An 18,638-nucleotide genomic window follows, 5' to 3' on the forward strand; every position below is an offset into this window, starting at 1 on the left:
ATTCCCACCTATAGTCATGTGTTCCAACTTACAAGAGGGTATGTTCCAAGGTACATGAACATGTTATACCTTTGAACAGATTATATCTGTGGTGATCGGGTAAAGGGAGTTGTCATTTTTTGTGCAGATGGAATTGTGTTCTCTAGACTAACACACAAGTTAAATTAACAAATATGTGTGCAAAAATTAAAAGAATAGTAGCATCTGATGTGTTTTATTTGTGTAGAAAATTATTTGCAGTAAGGATCCGATGTTTAATTTTCATTTATCTCCAAACTCATTTTTATGACTTATCTCCTTTTACCCAAACAAGACAGAATATTGCCTCTTCATTTTATTTTTTCCATCCTTAATAGATATGTAAAACAGGAAAATACATACAGGAAGTTGCAAAGGAATATTCCATTTTTTCATTTAAAAACTTACATTTCTAAATATAAAAATAAATAAATAAATAAAATGTGAAAAATGTTTAAAGGTACAAAAGTCTCCCCTATCCCTTAAATGTTTACTCTTTCTTACGAAACAGTTTGCGTAGAATTATTTTACACGAGTCTTCAAATGGGACAATAAATAGTACCACCCGTTGTTTTGTTCCAGGTCTAAGGTCTTGAAGGTCTCGGAAGACCATTCCATCAACCACATTCCGCAGGATGACTCTGCAGCTTCCGCCGTCTTAACCTCGGAAGTGAGGCGATCTTCAATAGCCAGGGAAGAGAAGAACGACCTCGTTAGTAAGGTCAGAGGTCACCACGACAAAAAGGGTCGGCGGGCAAATAACAGATGCCGATGTCGGCGGAGACGTCGACGCGGAAAGGTGGCTAATTTGCTGCATGCCCCATCTCATTACACTCCCCGCTATTAACACCTGTTGCTTCCTCAGAGCCTCACGCACATGTAATCATAGGAATGCTAACTGGCTATTAAGCACACAAACCGTTTGCAGACAATCTAGAGATCGCCAATCGCAAGTTTGCTTTCCATAATTTCTCTATGAGAAAACAAAATGAATTGCTCAAGTAGAACCAGAAAATAGTTAATTATTAGAGTTCGGATATGTATTCAACTACGAATATTGAAAACACGCATGCTCATATATATGCCTACACAAGAACTACTCAAATATGTTATTAAAGTTTATAAACTACACTTAGTTCCATAATGTCTGACAGGCGATGTAAACATTGCCGGCAGAGGAGGAGAGAAGTATAATTGCTATTCCATGTTTATCTTGAAGTTGCGCGACGGTTTGAAGCGTTCTACTCCGCCCAACTTCATGGGACATGACTCATGTAGATCTTTTTTATTTTTATTTTAGTAGGTTATTTTACGACGCTTTATCAACAGCTTAGATTATTTAGCGTCTGAATGAGATGAAGGTGATAATTCCGGTGAAATGAGTCCGGGGTCCAGCACCGAAAGTTACCCTGCATTTGCTCATATTGGGTTGAGGGAAAACCCCGAAAAAACCTCAATGATGTAACTTGCCCCCACCGGGAATCGAACCCGGGTCACCTGGTTTCGCGGCCAGACGCGCTAACCGTTACTCCACAGATTTGGACTGTAGATCTTTTGTTGTATGGTAGAGTTATCAACGGATTTGTAGCTCAGGAATGCGTCGTGTGGCATATACAATGTGATTCACGAAGATTGTGCAATATTCTAGGATGTGATTTCTGGTATCATTCTGATGAAAAAAAGTTCATATAAACATATGTCACATTTTTTAAATGTTAAATATAAACGTAGATATTATGAAGGTTTAAGTATTTAAATTATTTACAAGAATCGTATTGGGTGTATTATAAATTCGTTAAAGAACATTCATGTTATTACTCACCTGAAAAACCTGTATTAAAGCCGGTTTTCAAAGACGCAACTTCTGCAACAATAAATATACCTAGCCGCCCGAGTGTGAACTGCGCGCGCCGAATTCCCTAACTTCCGTTGTTCTGATGCTAGGTAGATACGTTGTACCGGTGTTGAGTTATCTCTAACCCTGACCCTGATGTCACGAGATGTTGTGTCGCTGCTATAATCTGTACTGTAACACATACAGCTCCAGACGTCCAGAGAGAGAGAGAGTTCACAAGAATGCGTGTTGCGGAAGAAAGAAACGTGATTTCAACCGAAACTATTCAAAATCGGACACATGTATATATGAACTTTTTTATCAGAATATCAGAACTCACATCCTAGAGTATTGTACAATCTTCGTGAATCACCCTGTATAATGGCACGCAACACGTTTTTATCGTGGGTGCACAAAAAGTCTAATTGGGCTCTTTATGCATGCTTCATACCCTTTCCGATAAGCACCTCTATATCTAATTCTTCGAGTACTGCACTTGGCATATCGCTGTAGAAATTTGCCACTCAGGCCTGTCTACTTATCTTACCATCATTGCGTTCCACGCTTAATAGGATTGTGTTCGGTTCATAATAGTACACATTTTTTTTTTAATATCTGCGTATCGTATCAACACTACAACGTAACGAATGCTTAGCTTGCCATATCGTTGTACATGTTTCGTACGTATCTGCGTATCATATCGTCGTACAGTTCCACGCTATGAACACTATGTCTGGCGTACACACATTTGGTACATATCGTTAATGTTTGCGGTGTCGCTATAACTTAACTTCGAATCGTATGGTCGTACCTGACGCATCGTTGCATATGTATGACTCAAAAATAATTAAAATATTATGGATTATTGAATCATATATTATTTCCTTGCTTGTGTAGGCGCCGATGAATTTAATCATTCCTCTCTCAATCCGCTTCATCATCTCTCGACACCACAGACTCCAATATCGTCGGCTTAGAGTGTAAATCTGCTAACTACTAAAAAGGAAATTTTAGAAGGAAAGCAAAAAACTGGGTTTAAATTAACTCTAAAACTTTAGAACCAAATCCAAAGTATAGGGCCTAGGTGGTATTTGTACCTGTAATTTGGATTTGGTCCTAAAGCATGTATGTATGTATGTATGTATGTACAGTATGTATGTATGTATGTATGTAACCAATGCCTACCCACTTCACTTTACGTGATTCGGGTTTCGCATATTGCGGATAGATGGTAGGACTGTGACCCATTTTCTAGTTGCACACCACTTCGGCGGGTCACGCTGTAGGCATGCATGGTATGTATCTGTGGAGCGTTATGTCCTGTCTAGGGTGAGTGTATTGTAAGGTTTTGTGTAAGTGTAGTGTATGGAATGAGTGGTGATGATGATGAAGGGAGAAGGGGAAACCTGGTGGCAACACGATGGACGAATCACTATCAACAATGACATATGCCTTCTCTTCATATGCACTACAGAGAGATTTGGGATTTAATCCAGGCATATTGGTGCACAATCTAGTGATTAGAAGTTGTGCACCACCATCTCTCCTAGTCCCGAGATAGAAATTTTACGGTCGGGATCGAACATGGGCCAGCTAGTCTGGAGGCAGACACCCTATCACAGAGCTAACTCGACGGACTTTGGTCCTAAAGTTTCAGAGTTAATTTAAATTCAGTTTTTTTGTTTCTACTGTAAAATTTTCTTTTTGATAGCCAATGATTTATCACTTCTCTGAATGAGAGAATTACATGACATTAATAAAAAAGGGAGAGGAATGAGTGCTGGATACGTAATATAATATAAGTTCTGTGCACGCCCACACTTATACCATCATCAATAATTTATTTGGTGCCATGTAACGACATTGCATGGAAAAATCTCGCTGCGTGTTCCGTTATTTCACTTCTGATACAATACTGTACTGACGTTGTCAACCTAATCGTGATTCGGTTCTACGATACACGGATTTATAAAAAGTGCTTAAAATGTTTTGAGATTTTTATAGGTCTACATCAATATTCAAATATTGACAAAGGAAATGTAAAAAAATATGATTCATCATATATAAACCTTGAAATCACGAAACTTTATTAAATTAGAACTACCTACTAAAGATACAAAAGATAATAAAATTAAAGCCGGTCTAACTTCATAATAAATTGTTTGAACAACAGCACGTAATCCACCTAATAATGCATTATTAGAATTAGATGATCAACCGGCAATCATAACAGTATAAACACCTAAACTAGTGTAGCAAAGAAAAAATAATAAACCCAATTCAAAAGAAATAAAACCAGTTATTAACATATTACAATTTAATTTGCTGATAATATTAATATTCTGAAACGTTCCAAGTATTGGCTCCTTAAACATTCATGATTTTTCTTTCGCTAACGGTTCTCTATAATTTCTTAAATAGATCTACTCATTAGGAATGGCCTATATTTCAAAACAAGGTGTCCATATCCATATCATTAACATAATAACTTTGGACTTCAAAGTATTTACAAATGAGCAACTTCTATAGAAACAGTTAACTTCGTTTATAAGTTTGGAACCTTGTTATTACCCACTTAAAAGATTGGTGACTAGAATCGAACTAATCACACAGAGTCATTATGGAGCGTTAATTACGGTCTAAATGAGATAAAGTAATGGCTAACAACAGTGGGCCAATATTTCCGTGTTTACCATATAGGCTACAGATGTTAAACTACAGAGGTGTCCAAAAAAATGTACTCACTGTTTGCAAGTCCATATCTCGTGACATATTTGACTTGACGTGGCAATTTTTGGCACTGAAAGAGGATTATGGTATGTGTTCGAAATGACCACCACAAACATGTATACAACGTCCATGGCGCCGAACTGCACACCGAACTACGACTGTTATTGTATCTGGCGTAATGGCAGCACGTGACTCTTCGATTTTTGCACGTAGCTCGTCAATTGTTGCTGGTCTTTGTCGATACACGTCATTCTTTACGGTCCCCCAGAGGTGTCAAATCAGGAGTCCGAGGTGGGTACTCAACAGCACCTCTTTGACCCACCCACCGTCCGGGTAGAGTTCTATCGAGATAAGACCTGACATCTTGATGGTAGTGAGGCGGTGCTCCGTCTTGTTGCATGTAAAAGAGTTCATCACCATACAGATTTTGGACGGCAGGCAAAATCTTTGTCTGAAGTATATCAAGATACGCCTGACTAGTTACGGTACCCTCGAAGAAGAAAGGACCAATCAAACCACGCACTGATACACCACACCACACAGAAACCTCCTGTTAGTGCGTCAAAGAGGCGCTGTTGAGTACCCACCTCGGACTCCTGATTTGACACTTCTGAACTTCTACCTCTGGGGGACCGTAAAGAATGACGTGTATCGACAAAGATCAGCAACAACTGACTAGCTACGTGCAAAAATCGAAGAGTCATGTGCTGCTATTACGCCAGATACAATAACAGTCGTAGTTTGGTGTGCAGTTCGGCGCCATGGACGTTGTATACAAGTTGGTGGTGGTCATTTCGAACACATACCATAACCTTCTCTCAGTGCCAAAAATTGCCACGTCAAATCAAATATGTCACGAGATATGGACTTTCAAACAGTGAGTACATTTTTTGTACCCCTCTGTATGTTCAAATTTATGTACATATGCAACTTTCGAAGGTAGTAGGTCGTTCTCTACGGTCTTATGGTTACCACTTTCGCTTGACTTGGCTTTTCGAAGACATGACTCTGGATGGATTCTTAACTTAGTCTTGCTTTGACCCCTTTGTGCGCCTTATATTATATGCGATGATTGTCCAGGCCAACACGTGAATCCGACGCTAACAGAGCCAGGTTCCATCCTCAGACGAGAACCTGATAAGCCTCAGGGTTCGGAGCGCCAAACCCTTTCTGTATAGCATCGGAAATCCATACTACTCGTACCTCAAGACCTTATCCTAGCTTATTTTAAAATATTATAGATGATAGAAAAAATAAGGGGAAGGGGAGAGTGTTGGTGGAATAAAAAAGGGAAACGGGATAGCCTGAGAAGTACCCTCTGCAACGTCTACTTTGTCCACCACAAATTCCATCGCGATTCTGGATGGGGATCAAACCCGGGTCACCTGGACGAAAGATCAGGAAGGATGCACTGGAAGGAATGGTGAACGGGAGAAGAGTTCCGGGCATAAGAAGATATCAGATCATAAACGACATTGATATATATGGATCATATGCGGAGACTAAGAGGAAGGCAGAAAATAGGAAAGATTGGAGAACGCTGGGTTTGCAGTGAAAGACCTGCCCTTGAGCAGAACACTGTGAATGAATGAGTATGTTAACAGAAAATGAGAGAATTGAGATCCTAATGATGATGAGATTTGGTGACGTCTATATTCTCTGAAATTCTCTCTATTCTACTCACAATTTATTGAAAAACTGGTGGTCAATTTGGTAGAGTTTTGTTAAAAATTGTGCATACCTCTTGTTTACCTTGGAGTCCGGAATTTTCGTCACCCGGTGATTTCGTCACATATTACATTTTGCCACTCCAATATTTTGTCACCGACTCACTTTTGTCGCCACTATATTTCGTCACCATATCACTTGGTCACCACCATATTTTGTCACCAATTTAATTTCCTCATCACTATTCGCCACCACAACTTTTCCTCCCTTCGTGTCGCTACCCTAGCTGATACCTATATAAAATGTTATGGATGAGCTAACCTCAATCTTCGATTACTTTGAGGATAATTATGCCATGAATCGTAGATGTGGCAGAGGTAGGCACCAGTCCATGTTCCCTCCAAATACATGGGATTGTTACATTCGTGCCAGGGAAAACCTGCCCAGAACAACAAATAATTGCGAAGTGTGGCATAGACGTCTCAATATTTTAATGGGCAAAGCACATTCCTCCTTTTACCATGTCCTTCAGTTACTACAAGAGGAGACTGCTAGGTTACATCAGGACATTGACAAATTAGAAGCAAGTCAGTCTCCACCCAGAAAAAAGAAGAAATACACGTCCTTAGAGAGCAGAATTGCACGAATTGTTGATAGGTATGAACCTATAGAACAGAAGACAACATCCTTGATTACCTACGTGTCGTAGGTCACAACTTCAGTGGAAATTTTGGTTCAAACTCCATAAAGCAGGATGGATGTATGCAACTTCAAAGTCCATGTTAATACAGAGCATTAAAATAATTATACAGTGATGGTTTTGGATTCATAATGAAAACAGCCTAAATGTAATTTTCTGCATTATTTTGTTGACGAAATCCTCTCAGCATAAAAAAATCGCAAATGTATATGATGATGAAATATCTTCGGTGACAAAATCTCCTCAGTGACAAAAAAACATGATGACAAAATGTATTTTATGACCAATAAACTAATGAAAAATAGGTGACATACTATAACGGTGACGAAAATTCGGTTACGAAATACCCTAGACCCGTTTACGTCTTGTTACCAAAGCCTAACATCATAATCACTCCTGTGATGTTTATGAATCAACATCAATTACAACTAAGGAAACTCTCCGGTCATATCGCAACGTTAGTGCTTAACGCAACACAGGACAACACTAGGGTGTTTGGCAGAGTGATCGTCACTCGCCTAGTGATAGAGCTTGGGTCTCTTGTCTAGCGAGGATAGTGATGCTCTCTCATCAATTGTATTGCCCAGGCTTTTAGTATCTTCGTCGATCTTTCCCTCCTTCGATTCAACCGTGCTTCGAACCTTGTTTGCGATATTCTTCCGTTCATTCGTTGCTATTACGTTACGTCCATTTTAGACTTTTCCCCTTCAGAATTCTGTAAAGTTCCTTAAAAAGAACGATAAAAGCTAAAGACAAGTTGCCAACAGGCTTCGAATTCATAAGTAATCTTCCTCATAGCTCCAAGCAATCCCTGTGGAAGACATACATGTTCATCTTCCTACCGATAATCGAAATTGTTGCGCTTGTAGCACGAAACGCTACCACTTTAGTATTTTTATTTTTTAGATTGCAAGAACTGTAATAGGTTCAAGCGACCGGTTCTTCCAAAGAGTTATTTTTAATCTATACCTTTCCCGTACTTCAGAGTCCACTGCCCTAAATTAGCCAATTTCGCTGAAAAGAAGAGCATCAACCCTGAATTACTAGAAAACAGAACAGGCATTAATTATGAAATTACAGTTCTGTGCAGGGATGAAAATCACGAATTTGTAATCAAGCAAACGTGGCACGCATACTCAGGAATTTTTATAGTGGCCGACGGGGGCATGTCGGAATTCACCTCACAGGTTTGTGACCTATTCCAAGAATCACTTGGGCGCGAGACGATCCAAAACTGCATGTGCTACTCCTGCCTGGGGCTGCATGCTATATTCGTCGCTTAATTGCACGAGGCCGTGTGCCCCATCATCCCAAACCTCACATTATTACACCAATTAAATGAGCAAGTGCCAACAACTACTTTTTTTTCTACAGGGTGTTCTAAATACGAGTTAATGTTTTATACATGAACAAAAATGGAAACCACTGTAAAACTTCTAATACGATGTAATCTAATTCCTGTCAGATCAGTTTATGTTATTCATTCTTCCTTAAAACTGAACTTTATTGCAAAATTTAAGAAAAATTGGCTTCACCAAATATGGAAAAACAGTTTTCAGTGTCAAGCATTAATAACAACTATTAAAATAATAACAATACTATTCTATACAACGATTATAATGCACGAGGGGAGAATTTACCTCTAGACTATCTTACACTACAGTCTAGGTTTCGCAAATAGAAATATCTAACTCTCTACCTTTCTACACATCAAGCTCCCTACTTGTCTACATTTTTATCTTCCTATCCATTTACACGTATTTCTCCCCACCTATTCGCATGACTACCGTCTTTCTTATCTCTCTACATCTCCATCTGCCTCCTATCTTCCGTATGTGTACAGGCCGATTATTTAGTCCTGACAGCTCGGCGACGCGAAAGAGGGGAAGCTCCGGAGTAGAGATAACAGCAATCGGTCAGTAAAGAAATTTAGTACAGCTTACTGTGCTCCAACCACGAGAAAGTCTCTGCCGGATGAGACGAAGGGGATAATGCTGTGAATGAATGTTGATGTCATAAGATGTCATAAGGTCACACACGTGGGTACTCTTATCTCTATTGGCTCGCTGTCACAGCACAAACAATAACATTGATACACACATGTTTATACTACCCTAGTTACAAAATTAGATCACTGTTAATCTCCTGGTCTTTTAATCTCTCCATACAGGAAATAACAAATGCAGGAGAGCGAATGGTTTTTAAACTGACGTTATAACGATAATATTATATATCTACTTCGCTCCAATAGATGACGCAATAGTAAGCACATTCCTTTCACGGTTGATCTCCTGGTTGGAGAACAGTAACTGTACTGGAAACACATCGCTCTACCGCACTCGCGACATCCGATCGCACTGGATGCAAGCGACTAACTAACCCGAACATACCTTGGCGTAACCTAATGGACTCGTCTGACCCAGGCGCACATTATCGGCGATAGTTAGGACTGTACCTCCCCACCTTCATATGTGTCTTTCTCCCTACCTGTCTGTCTACTTCCCTATTTGTCTAACCTATCAGCACAGTCTAGTATATACAGTCACGAAGCTTGAGTTGTTGAGGGTACTAGGAACAATAGACTATGCCAGTATCATTTCGCATTGTCTGTGCTGAGGCGATAGTAGTGATCCTAGTGGTTAGCAACTATCTATGGATGCATATTCCCTACGTATTGAGCTTCGTGACTGTATATACTAGATTGTGCTATCAGTTTATTTCCCTACCTGCGTAATGTAAACATCTCTGCCTGTCTACTTGTCTATCTCCCTCTCACAAGCAAACATTCTCATGGGAGCAGATAAACAAGTTAATTTTTATTCTTCCACCATGTTAATAATGTCAAAACAAATGCTTATACAAATTTTGGCCGATCGAACGCAATTATGAGGGCCGTAAAAATAAGTTTCCCTGTGACCGTTTACAGAAAGAAAACACAATTCCATTGGAAAAATTTATTGGAACAGATACAAGAACAGCTGAACTATTTTTCAACATATTCTCCACTGGAATTGAGACTTTGTCATACCAGACAGCTGTCACACACTGGTTTCGATCCCAGGTGGCAGACTTCTACAACACACGGATACAAAAATTGATCCCACGGTATGACAAATGTCTCAATTCCGGTGGGGAATGTTGAAAAATAGCTCAACTGCTGTATCTGTTCCAATAAATCTTCCCTTGAAATTGCGTTTCCTTTCTGTAAACGGCCCCAAGGAAACTTATTTTCTTTGTGGCTCTCGTAATTGCGTTCGAGTGGCCAAAATTTCTGTAAGCACTTGTTTTGACATTATTAAAATGGTGGAAGAATAATTAAACTTGTTTATCTGCCCCCATGAGAATGTTTGCTTATCAGTTTAGCCTACATGTCTACATATCTACCTAATATTTGTCATTTGTCTTTTTCCTTATCTGTCTAGTGTCTAGGCATCTACCTCTTTACTTATTGTTTGACTCTTCTTAGTTTCAATGCAGAGAAAGGAGATTAGTTAGTGGTGGGATAAATTGATACCGTATTTTATTACCGTCTACAGCCTGAATTCTATTGAAATTGCTCGATTATATCTGACAAGGGAATGTAGAGTAAGATATGAGGCGACAGTAACTTGTAATATGATGACCGTAAAATGTCTTGTGATTTTCAATATTAAAATTGAATAATTTTAAGGAGATTTAGAACTGTTATACAATTTTAGAATACCGATATATAAATATTTTGAGACGTTTGACGAAATGTTGATATTTTAAAATTATAAGTAGATCCGCTATTCTATATCCTTATGTATTCTATTACCCATGCAAGTATACTTCGTTCTATAATGTCTGACAGAAGAAGTAAACATTGCCGGTAGAGGTGGAAAGAAATATAATTGCTATTCAACCGATGGCAGAGGTCTCATTCCACGCTTGTCTTGAAGTTGGGCGGGGGTAGAACGCTTCAGAGCGTGAGCGTCAAGCGTGAAATTAGATCTCTGCCATTGGTAGAATAGCAGTTATACTTCTCTCTCCCTCTGCCGCCAATGTTTACTTCTTCTGTCAGACATTATGGAACGAAGTATATTACACATTTCGATATGAAGTACGTTGCGTTCATGTCTTATGTGAAAAGATATACATTTTTTCTCACATCTAGGCTTTAAAATATTAAATTTACAATGTTAAAGCTGGATTAATGTTCCATAGTAGTAAGTGCTGAAAGATAAACATTGCAACCATTTTAGCATTTGATATGTCAATTCAGCAAAGTTGCTCTTTTCCGTTTCCATAATGTTTGGCATAGGAAATATTTTCGCTATATGAAATATTCTTCAGCTACAAACTGCAAAATGTCACCGGTAACATGTGACAGAAAACATTTTCACTAGGTATATAAATCAACCTTCAGCTACAATCTGCGAAATATCACCGACAAAATTTTACAATTATTACTTTCAATATTTTTAAATAAAAATAAAGAAAACTGATTTCTATGTTGTACATCGTATTATAATGTCGTATATTTATATAACATATTTCTGCAAATGTTATGTATATTTGCAGACATATTTCAGTATTTTGGATATGCATACATATCCGGACTCTGCTGATATGAAAGCCGAATGTTTCTCCTTATCCCGCCAACACAACAGCTGCATTATCCCACGACTCATCAATTCACAGGGCTTATACGCTGCTTGATGTATGTGTTGCATGTTTCCATGTTTGGCACCGTTATTTTGCAAGTTTTGAAGCTTCTTTTGTTCTTATACACAAGCTTAATGTAATATCGAGGCATGACTGTTCTCATAAAGCGATATAAAGCACTAATACGTTACCTACGAGCAATATAATTACCGGTAACTAAAAGTGATATTGATAAAGCAAAGTAGTAATTCATTTCTAAAACGTATTACTTTCTGAGATATGAATTGACTGATATCATAACTCTGTTTATTACTTCGTTACTGAGCATCCGCAGTATGTTATAACATGTACTTGGAAAAATTCAGGTGGCCCAAATTTTGTTTCTCGGTCTGTAGCCTACAGTATGTACTTGTCGAAATAAATTTAAATTCACCCAAAAAAAATTAAATAAAGAATATTTACAGTATTAATTATTGAAATGACATATTCACTTAATAAAAGCATATCGGAGAGATTTATAGTCATATTCGGAAATGGTATTTCAATATCAAAACATTTCACCATTAAAGAAATAATACTGTGGAAAGTTTCCTTGCGCGTGGATCGCAGTAATTTGTAAATTCCTATCAACTAACTTACTGTGGATATATACAGTTTGAGTATGACTATTTCGTTTATATGACGTCATTGCATTTTCGACCAATGAAGTGTAATGAAATTTTGAATTCCAACCAATCACAGTCAGATTTTGCGATAATTTCTGCAGCTAGATTTATCGCTATAAATTTATCGTATGGTCGTTCTTTTGTTTAGTCGTTGTCGCCAACTGTTTCCCCGTAAATTGATGATCATGAATACATTAAGATGCAACTACACGGTTAAACTTTTCTTTCAACTTTAAAGCAATGAATGCAGGATTGATATTTAATATTAATTAATATATTTACGCAGTGAAGACCACTTTCAAAACGGCGCACCATGTAGACACAAAATCTTTATGCATCTTAATTGAACGTACCTTTTAAACTTGATTCTTTCAATATTCTTCCCAGATTGCACGCATACGCGATTGGAATATTGAACTGTGTAGATGCAGCTTTAGTTCCGTTACACACTACAGCGAGAATGCGTTTGTCGAGCTATAAAAAATGCTTTCGTGTAGCACTCATTGTAAGTAACGGTCGAAACAAGGCACAGCTGACATTGGTCCTGCTTCCACAGGTAGGCCTAACGTAACCTATATAATTGTAGCCTATAACATTTGTATTGAAATTAAACAATTAATAGACGATCAAATTTATGTAACATCATCGCATATCAAACTCAAAGATCTTGCATAGTAATAATGTCTTTGATCAAACTGCCTTCTGTATGGCGTAATAAATTTCGTGTTTTAATTAGGCCTATCTATACAGAGATGGCTTCACTGTGTAGCAACATGTCTCGCTGTGAATACATAAGCATTGGTATATAACTGTCCCCACTGTTACTGTTAAATTAAATTTTGATTTCAGCAGATAATGAAAATGTATTTGCTATAATAATAATAATAATAATAATAATAATAATAATAATAATAATAATAATAATAGAAAAGTGCAGTACATGTAATTAACATTGTTAAACCAGTATTTCGCTTTTCGCAATTGGCATTACTGAATAATAACATCGAATTTCTTTATTGCAATAATCGATATTCATCTACGAGTATTTCAACTTCACAATGTCTGAATAGGTTAAGTATTCGTTAATATACAATTATTAACATTTTGTGATCGAATTTTAGGGATATATTATTTAAATTTTTATTTTATTCACGAAATAATCCTAATAAATGTCACTCGAGGTCTGAGATTTCCCAGATCTCAGACCTCTAGTGACATCACTACAGATAATATCTGTTCATTATCTAATAACTTCTTCTATTCTGCTAAAGTTTGATTACTATTTTGATGATAATAATAAAAAGGTAAAGATATTTCTATTACAGACCTTGGAGGCTCAGAACCTAGCAGGAAGTTAAGGCTTCCATATTTTCTCGAAAATCAGCATTAGTAGCACCAGGTATATCAATCATACTTGCTGCCGGCCTTTAGTTAAAAAAATACATATATATATATTCCATGTACTCGTCTCTGTTAAAGTCTGAGTATAACTTGGTGCTATAGTGTGGCTGGAAGGATTAGATCAATGGAGAAAGTCCATGACCACATCGGGAATCCAACCGTTGCGGTCTTCCGGCTTGCAGCGTAACTTTTTAATCACAACACTGTAATAGTAATAATAATAATAATAATAATAATAATAATAATAATAATAATAATAATAATCAGTTGCTACAGGTATCCCGAGCAGAAGACTTCGACCGAGGATATCTAACCACTGAAGATGTCTGCCGCAGTAGTATACGAAACGTCTGGTAACATCTGCACCAGTAGACCACGGCATCTTAGCCCGAAAGCTCCGTTTCAAATAATAATAATAATAATAATAATAATAATAATAATAATGTGATTGTACTTAATTGCGTAATTAACATAGTTGAACAGTCATGCCTTGAACTAGTAAAAACAAACATTTTGTTGTAGATATACAAGTACAATGCGAAATGTGGCTTGTTATTACTCATATGTTATCATTGTTTCTTACATGTCAGAGAACAACTCTGTAGTACAGATTTTTGGTGTGACTGAAGTATCGTTGACTTTCAATAATTTTATTAAACTACAAAACTAGCTAATACCAGTTTCAGTTAATCTAAAAATTGTAGATGATATAGGACGTTCTTAGATAAGGTGAGCATTTGACGCAGCAGCTTTGGATAAGGCGAAGACAAGTGGCTCTTTTGGCAGAAATTGAGGAAAGAGTACAAGAAACCCATTCATTTTCTAACTTTGAATGTTGCGTGTTTTCACACTTTATCTTTAGTTTTACTCTCATTTATTTTCTGTCTTCTTGCTCATTCATATTTCCTTCTTTCTTCGGCTCTCTTGTGTTTCTTGCCTCCTTTTTCCGATTTCTTATATTTCTTTTAGATGCTTCTTAAGAATCTTATGTATTTTCACTTCATTTACATTTCATTTCTCTAATCATTAATTTATTTCTCTTTCTTGCTTTCCATATGTACCACTTTCTTCGTATAACTCTTAATTCAATACAGCTGTATTCCAAATGCATTACTTCTTAACTCTTTACCATCCTTATTACAATACTCCAATTCTTTCATTGCCCCTTTGTTCTCAGTAAGTTATTCTTTCTTTCTCTCGTCCTTGTTTCATATCTTCCTTGCTTATTTTACCTATTTTTAATAAGTCTCCCGCATATGTTTATTTAATTTTTATTCCTCCTCATTTACTTATACAATTCGGCAATAATCACTTTCAGTATACTGTTTTTTACCAAAATAAAGTAGGGTTTTCCGCGTCGCAGTATTAGATATATGAAATAATTCCACTTCTTAATAAGATGACGGTAATCATATTTGTCAGTCACTTCTGGCCAATATAGAATGTATTTGTATTAGTCATCAGTCATATTGTCAACGTATCAACTCAGGAAAGGCCTCACCCTTTGGAATGAAATTATCTATATTTGCGAGACAAATAGGTTAAAATATTTGGTTAGCGGAATCTGCAAGCGTAAAATATCAACAAACGACTACACTTCTTAATTTATTATTTTCATTTTTCTTTCCTTTCTATACAGGGTTGTTTCTGATTTCTGATAACTAATTTGAATGACGTCATGTGCGTCAGGAATCACACCAACAGCTCAATTGCGGCGAGAAGTGGCAGACCAGTAGCGAGTGATTTCATAATCAGAGTACACGGTGTATCACAGTAGCAATGCCCAAGAAAATCGAACATTTTTGGGAGGGGTACATAAGAACTCTTTCCAATGCCAAGTACGGTTACGTGAAAATCATAGGAGCTTGCAAAAACAAAACGTGGTTTCGTTATTTCCAAGAAAGGCATCTTGTGTGTACCTAATAAGACTGGCAAAACTCGGATGGGATTAATTCCAGAGTGGAAAAATCAAGCAAATCTACCTCCGTCACAAGTCGCCGCACCCCAAGAGATGATACAAATTAATAAGATTGGTAAAGCTCGAATGGAATTAAGTACACAGAAGATGCCTTTCTTGGAAATAACGAAACCTCGTTTATTGCAGGCTTCTTTTATTTTCACTTAACTGTACTTGGCATCGGAAAGGGTTGTTATGTACCCTTCCCAAAAAGGCTCGGTTTTCTTAATTTCTGCTGTGAGTCGCCGTACACTCTGACTATGAGATCACTCACTACTGGTCTGTCACCTCGCGCCACAGTTCAGTTGTCGTGTGACTCCTGACGCACATGATGTCATTCAAATTCGTTATCAGAGATCGGAAACAACCCTGTATATGCACATAAATTAATAATTGGTTCTTTTCTATATTTTCCATTGTCCTTTATGTCTTTGGGTATTGTTTACTTGCTGTCTTTATGCAGTTTCATCGGCTCTGATCCCTTGCATTCTTCGAGTAAACTCCTCACGTTGCAACCTAGGTACTCAGAAACGATTATGTTTTGCTTGCAGGGCGACCTCGAGGAACTAGAGCGGCATCTCAACAAGATAGCACCCGTCATCGGCACTATTAACCCTTCGTATCTCGGTATTCCAGTTATCCTGCCTCCGAGGATCCGCAAAGAGGAGATGTCTTTGCAGGACTATGGGACAAAATGATGAAGAAAATCTTACTAAGACAAGAATTGATCTTCTTTCCGTCCTTTCTTCGCCATCACCACAATCACCTTCATCAGCACTCTTATGATCTAGTCAGTATTCAGTGTGCGTGTTTTGTGTTTGTGGTGTCCCATATTTAAGACTCGTGACGTTCTGTATTTATTCAACACCACAAGAAAAATGTCAGCGAGGGTGCAAAGCCGTCCAGCCATCTTGAATGCATCTGAACTTCAACGCTGAACGTCTTCTAAATTCTTGTATTTCTCTTAGTTAAATATAATAATAAAATACTGAGTGGCGCAGAATTAATTTTTAGTGACACATTTAAAGAAAGCAAGGATATAATGCATAAAATGATTTGTGTCAGAAAATATGAACAAACAGAATTTGTATTATTAATATTCAATTACAATTATTGTAGTTATAATCGGACATACATCATGCCAACGAACTTACAGTATAATTTTCTGTTGCAATGTGTAGTGGAGATCATCCTAAGATTTTTCTCGGTTTAAATTCTATTTCTGTCTCGGAAGGAAGTTTTATACATCAGACATGTCCTTCCTAAATCACACACATTACAAAAATGGAAAAGAATAAGATTATAGAATTTATGTAAGAATCAAGTACGTACCCAAGTGATGATAACTTTCTTACAATAGTTTTATAGTGAAACATGAAGTCACTTTCTAATTAATTTTATACAAAGAAGTGACATCAGTCAAAACATAATATACATTTCTTTCGAAATAATTAAAGTGCTTTTCCAGTGAAGTCTATAATTTATTATAACTTATAAGCATGTTAAGTTGAAGAAAAATGTAATATTTATATTTAATTTCTGCATGTGTTCCATGGTGTTATACATAAAATGAATTTTGTATATACGAGTAAATGACACAGCCTATGTATTTAAAATCCATTTAAGTTTAAATTATATGAAAAGTGCTTTATACAAAGTAAGTATCGAAATAAAATATTAAGGAATAATCTCATAATTATTAATATATTATATTTATAAACTGCAGAATAATGTAACAGTTCTATGTAATTTTTGCATGTTTTATGATACCTACGAAAGTTATTTTTTATACAAGTTCGTAAAGGATCTCTTTTTGGCACGAGTGTAAAGTTTGTGAAACGAGGCTTCGCCAAGAAGATAACGCTAGGGTCCTAAGTAGGCTACATACATAAATTAGCCTATTATTCCAGCAAAAACACAATTTTTACGAAAATGGTACTTAGGACCGATTTCACCAAGCTCATTTAACTTTAATTGTTACTTAAAGTCTTTCTAATTGACACTTAAATGGACAGTGGATTTCACCAACACAAATTGGACTTTAAGCTCTCTTTAAACTACATTTAAGTTAAATGGTCAATATTTGATCATTTAAATAATTAATCCTGCATTAAAGACAATAATTTTCATCATGGCGAGGACAATGATGGACTTAATATTTGAAAATCATGATTTATCACTAAGATAATTTCCGAAAGAGAAGATTATTTTAATACAGTGGACGAAAAAGATTTGCAAATGCGGTTTAGGCTAAGCAAGACATAATCATTGTATATATAGGATGGTTTAGTGAATATTTCACAAACTCTTAGGGGTGATAGAGAAGACAATTATGAACAACTTTCATATAGAACCTATGTCTGGAAACATTCCATTTTGTAGTTACAAGCCTAGATATGTTAGTCAGTGCGACCAGCTAGAATCGAACTCAACGCCAGATTTAATCAGTCAAAATATATTTTACGATACTAACTAGCTTATACTATGTTTATGAGAAATCACCAACGTTTACAGGAATAGGTCGTCTGCAACAAAACTTCAAAAGGATGGCCTTAAGTTCGATTCTAGCTGGTTACACTGACTAACACATCTAGTTTGTAACTACTAAACAAAACGTTTCAGAATTTAGGTTTCTATATGAAAGTTGTTTATAATAATCTCTTCTATCATCCATAACAGTTTGTAACATACACTGAATCACCCTGTATATTTTGAATAGTCCAGAAGGTGATTTAAAATTTCCAATGTACTTCATAATATTATTTAAATGATACATTAATTTACTGAATAAACGTTTAATCAGTCTTCGGTTGCCTAAAATACGAAAAAGTAATAATACGAATAACATATTTATCATGTAGGCCTAATATTACGTTTGAAGGCATTAGACTAGCGCCAATCCATGAAGTATTTCCATTTTGCTTGTCGCATGATATTTCCTTCCATCTACAGTACGTTCATATTATCCCGATTTTGTTTTCAATATTGCTAAAGATATTGGGATGATATTTTCTTGCTTTGAAACCTCTTTCTACTTAT

General features: G+C 36.6%; 1 protein-coding gene across 3 annotated transcripts in view; it reads left to right on the forward strand.

Annotated features, from left to right (window-relative positions):
• The window catches only part of LOC138709303 (insulin-like growth factor I), a 137,862-nt gene extending 120,575 nt beyond the window's left edge, over positions 1-17,287 (forward strand). For 2 of the 3 annotated variants that reach the window (XM_069839977.1, XM_069839978.1), the window contains 2 exons: positions 601-817; positions 16,151-17,287. In XM_069839977.1, coding sequence (XP_069696078.1) covers positions 601-817; positions 16,151-16,297 — 364 coding nt within the window. In that variant the 3' untranslated portion in view covers positions 16,298-17,287. The remainder of the gene's footprint in view (positions 1-600; positions 818-16,150) is intronic. The other variant, XM_069839979.1, reaches the window with a different exon arrangement.
• The last annotated feature ends 1,351 nt before the right edge of the window (positions 17,288-18,638 follow it).

The sequence above is a fragment of the Periplaneta americana genome, chromosome 11 (assembly GCF_040183065.1).
Source record: "Periplaneta americana isolate PAMFEO1 chromosome 11, P.americana_PAMFEO1_priV1, whole genome shotgun sequence".
Lineage (NCBI taxonomy): Eukaryota > Metazoa > Arthropoda > Insecta > Blattodea > Blattidae > Periplaneta > Periplaneta americana.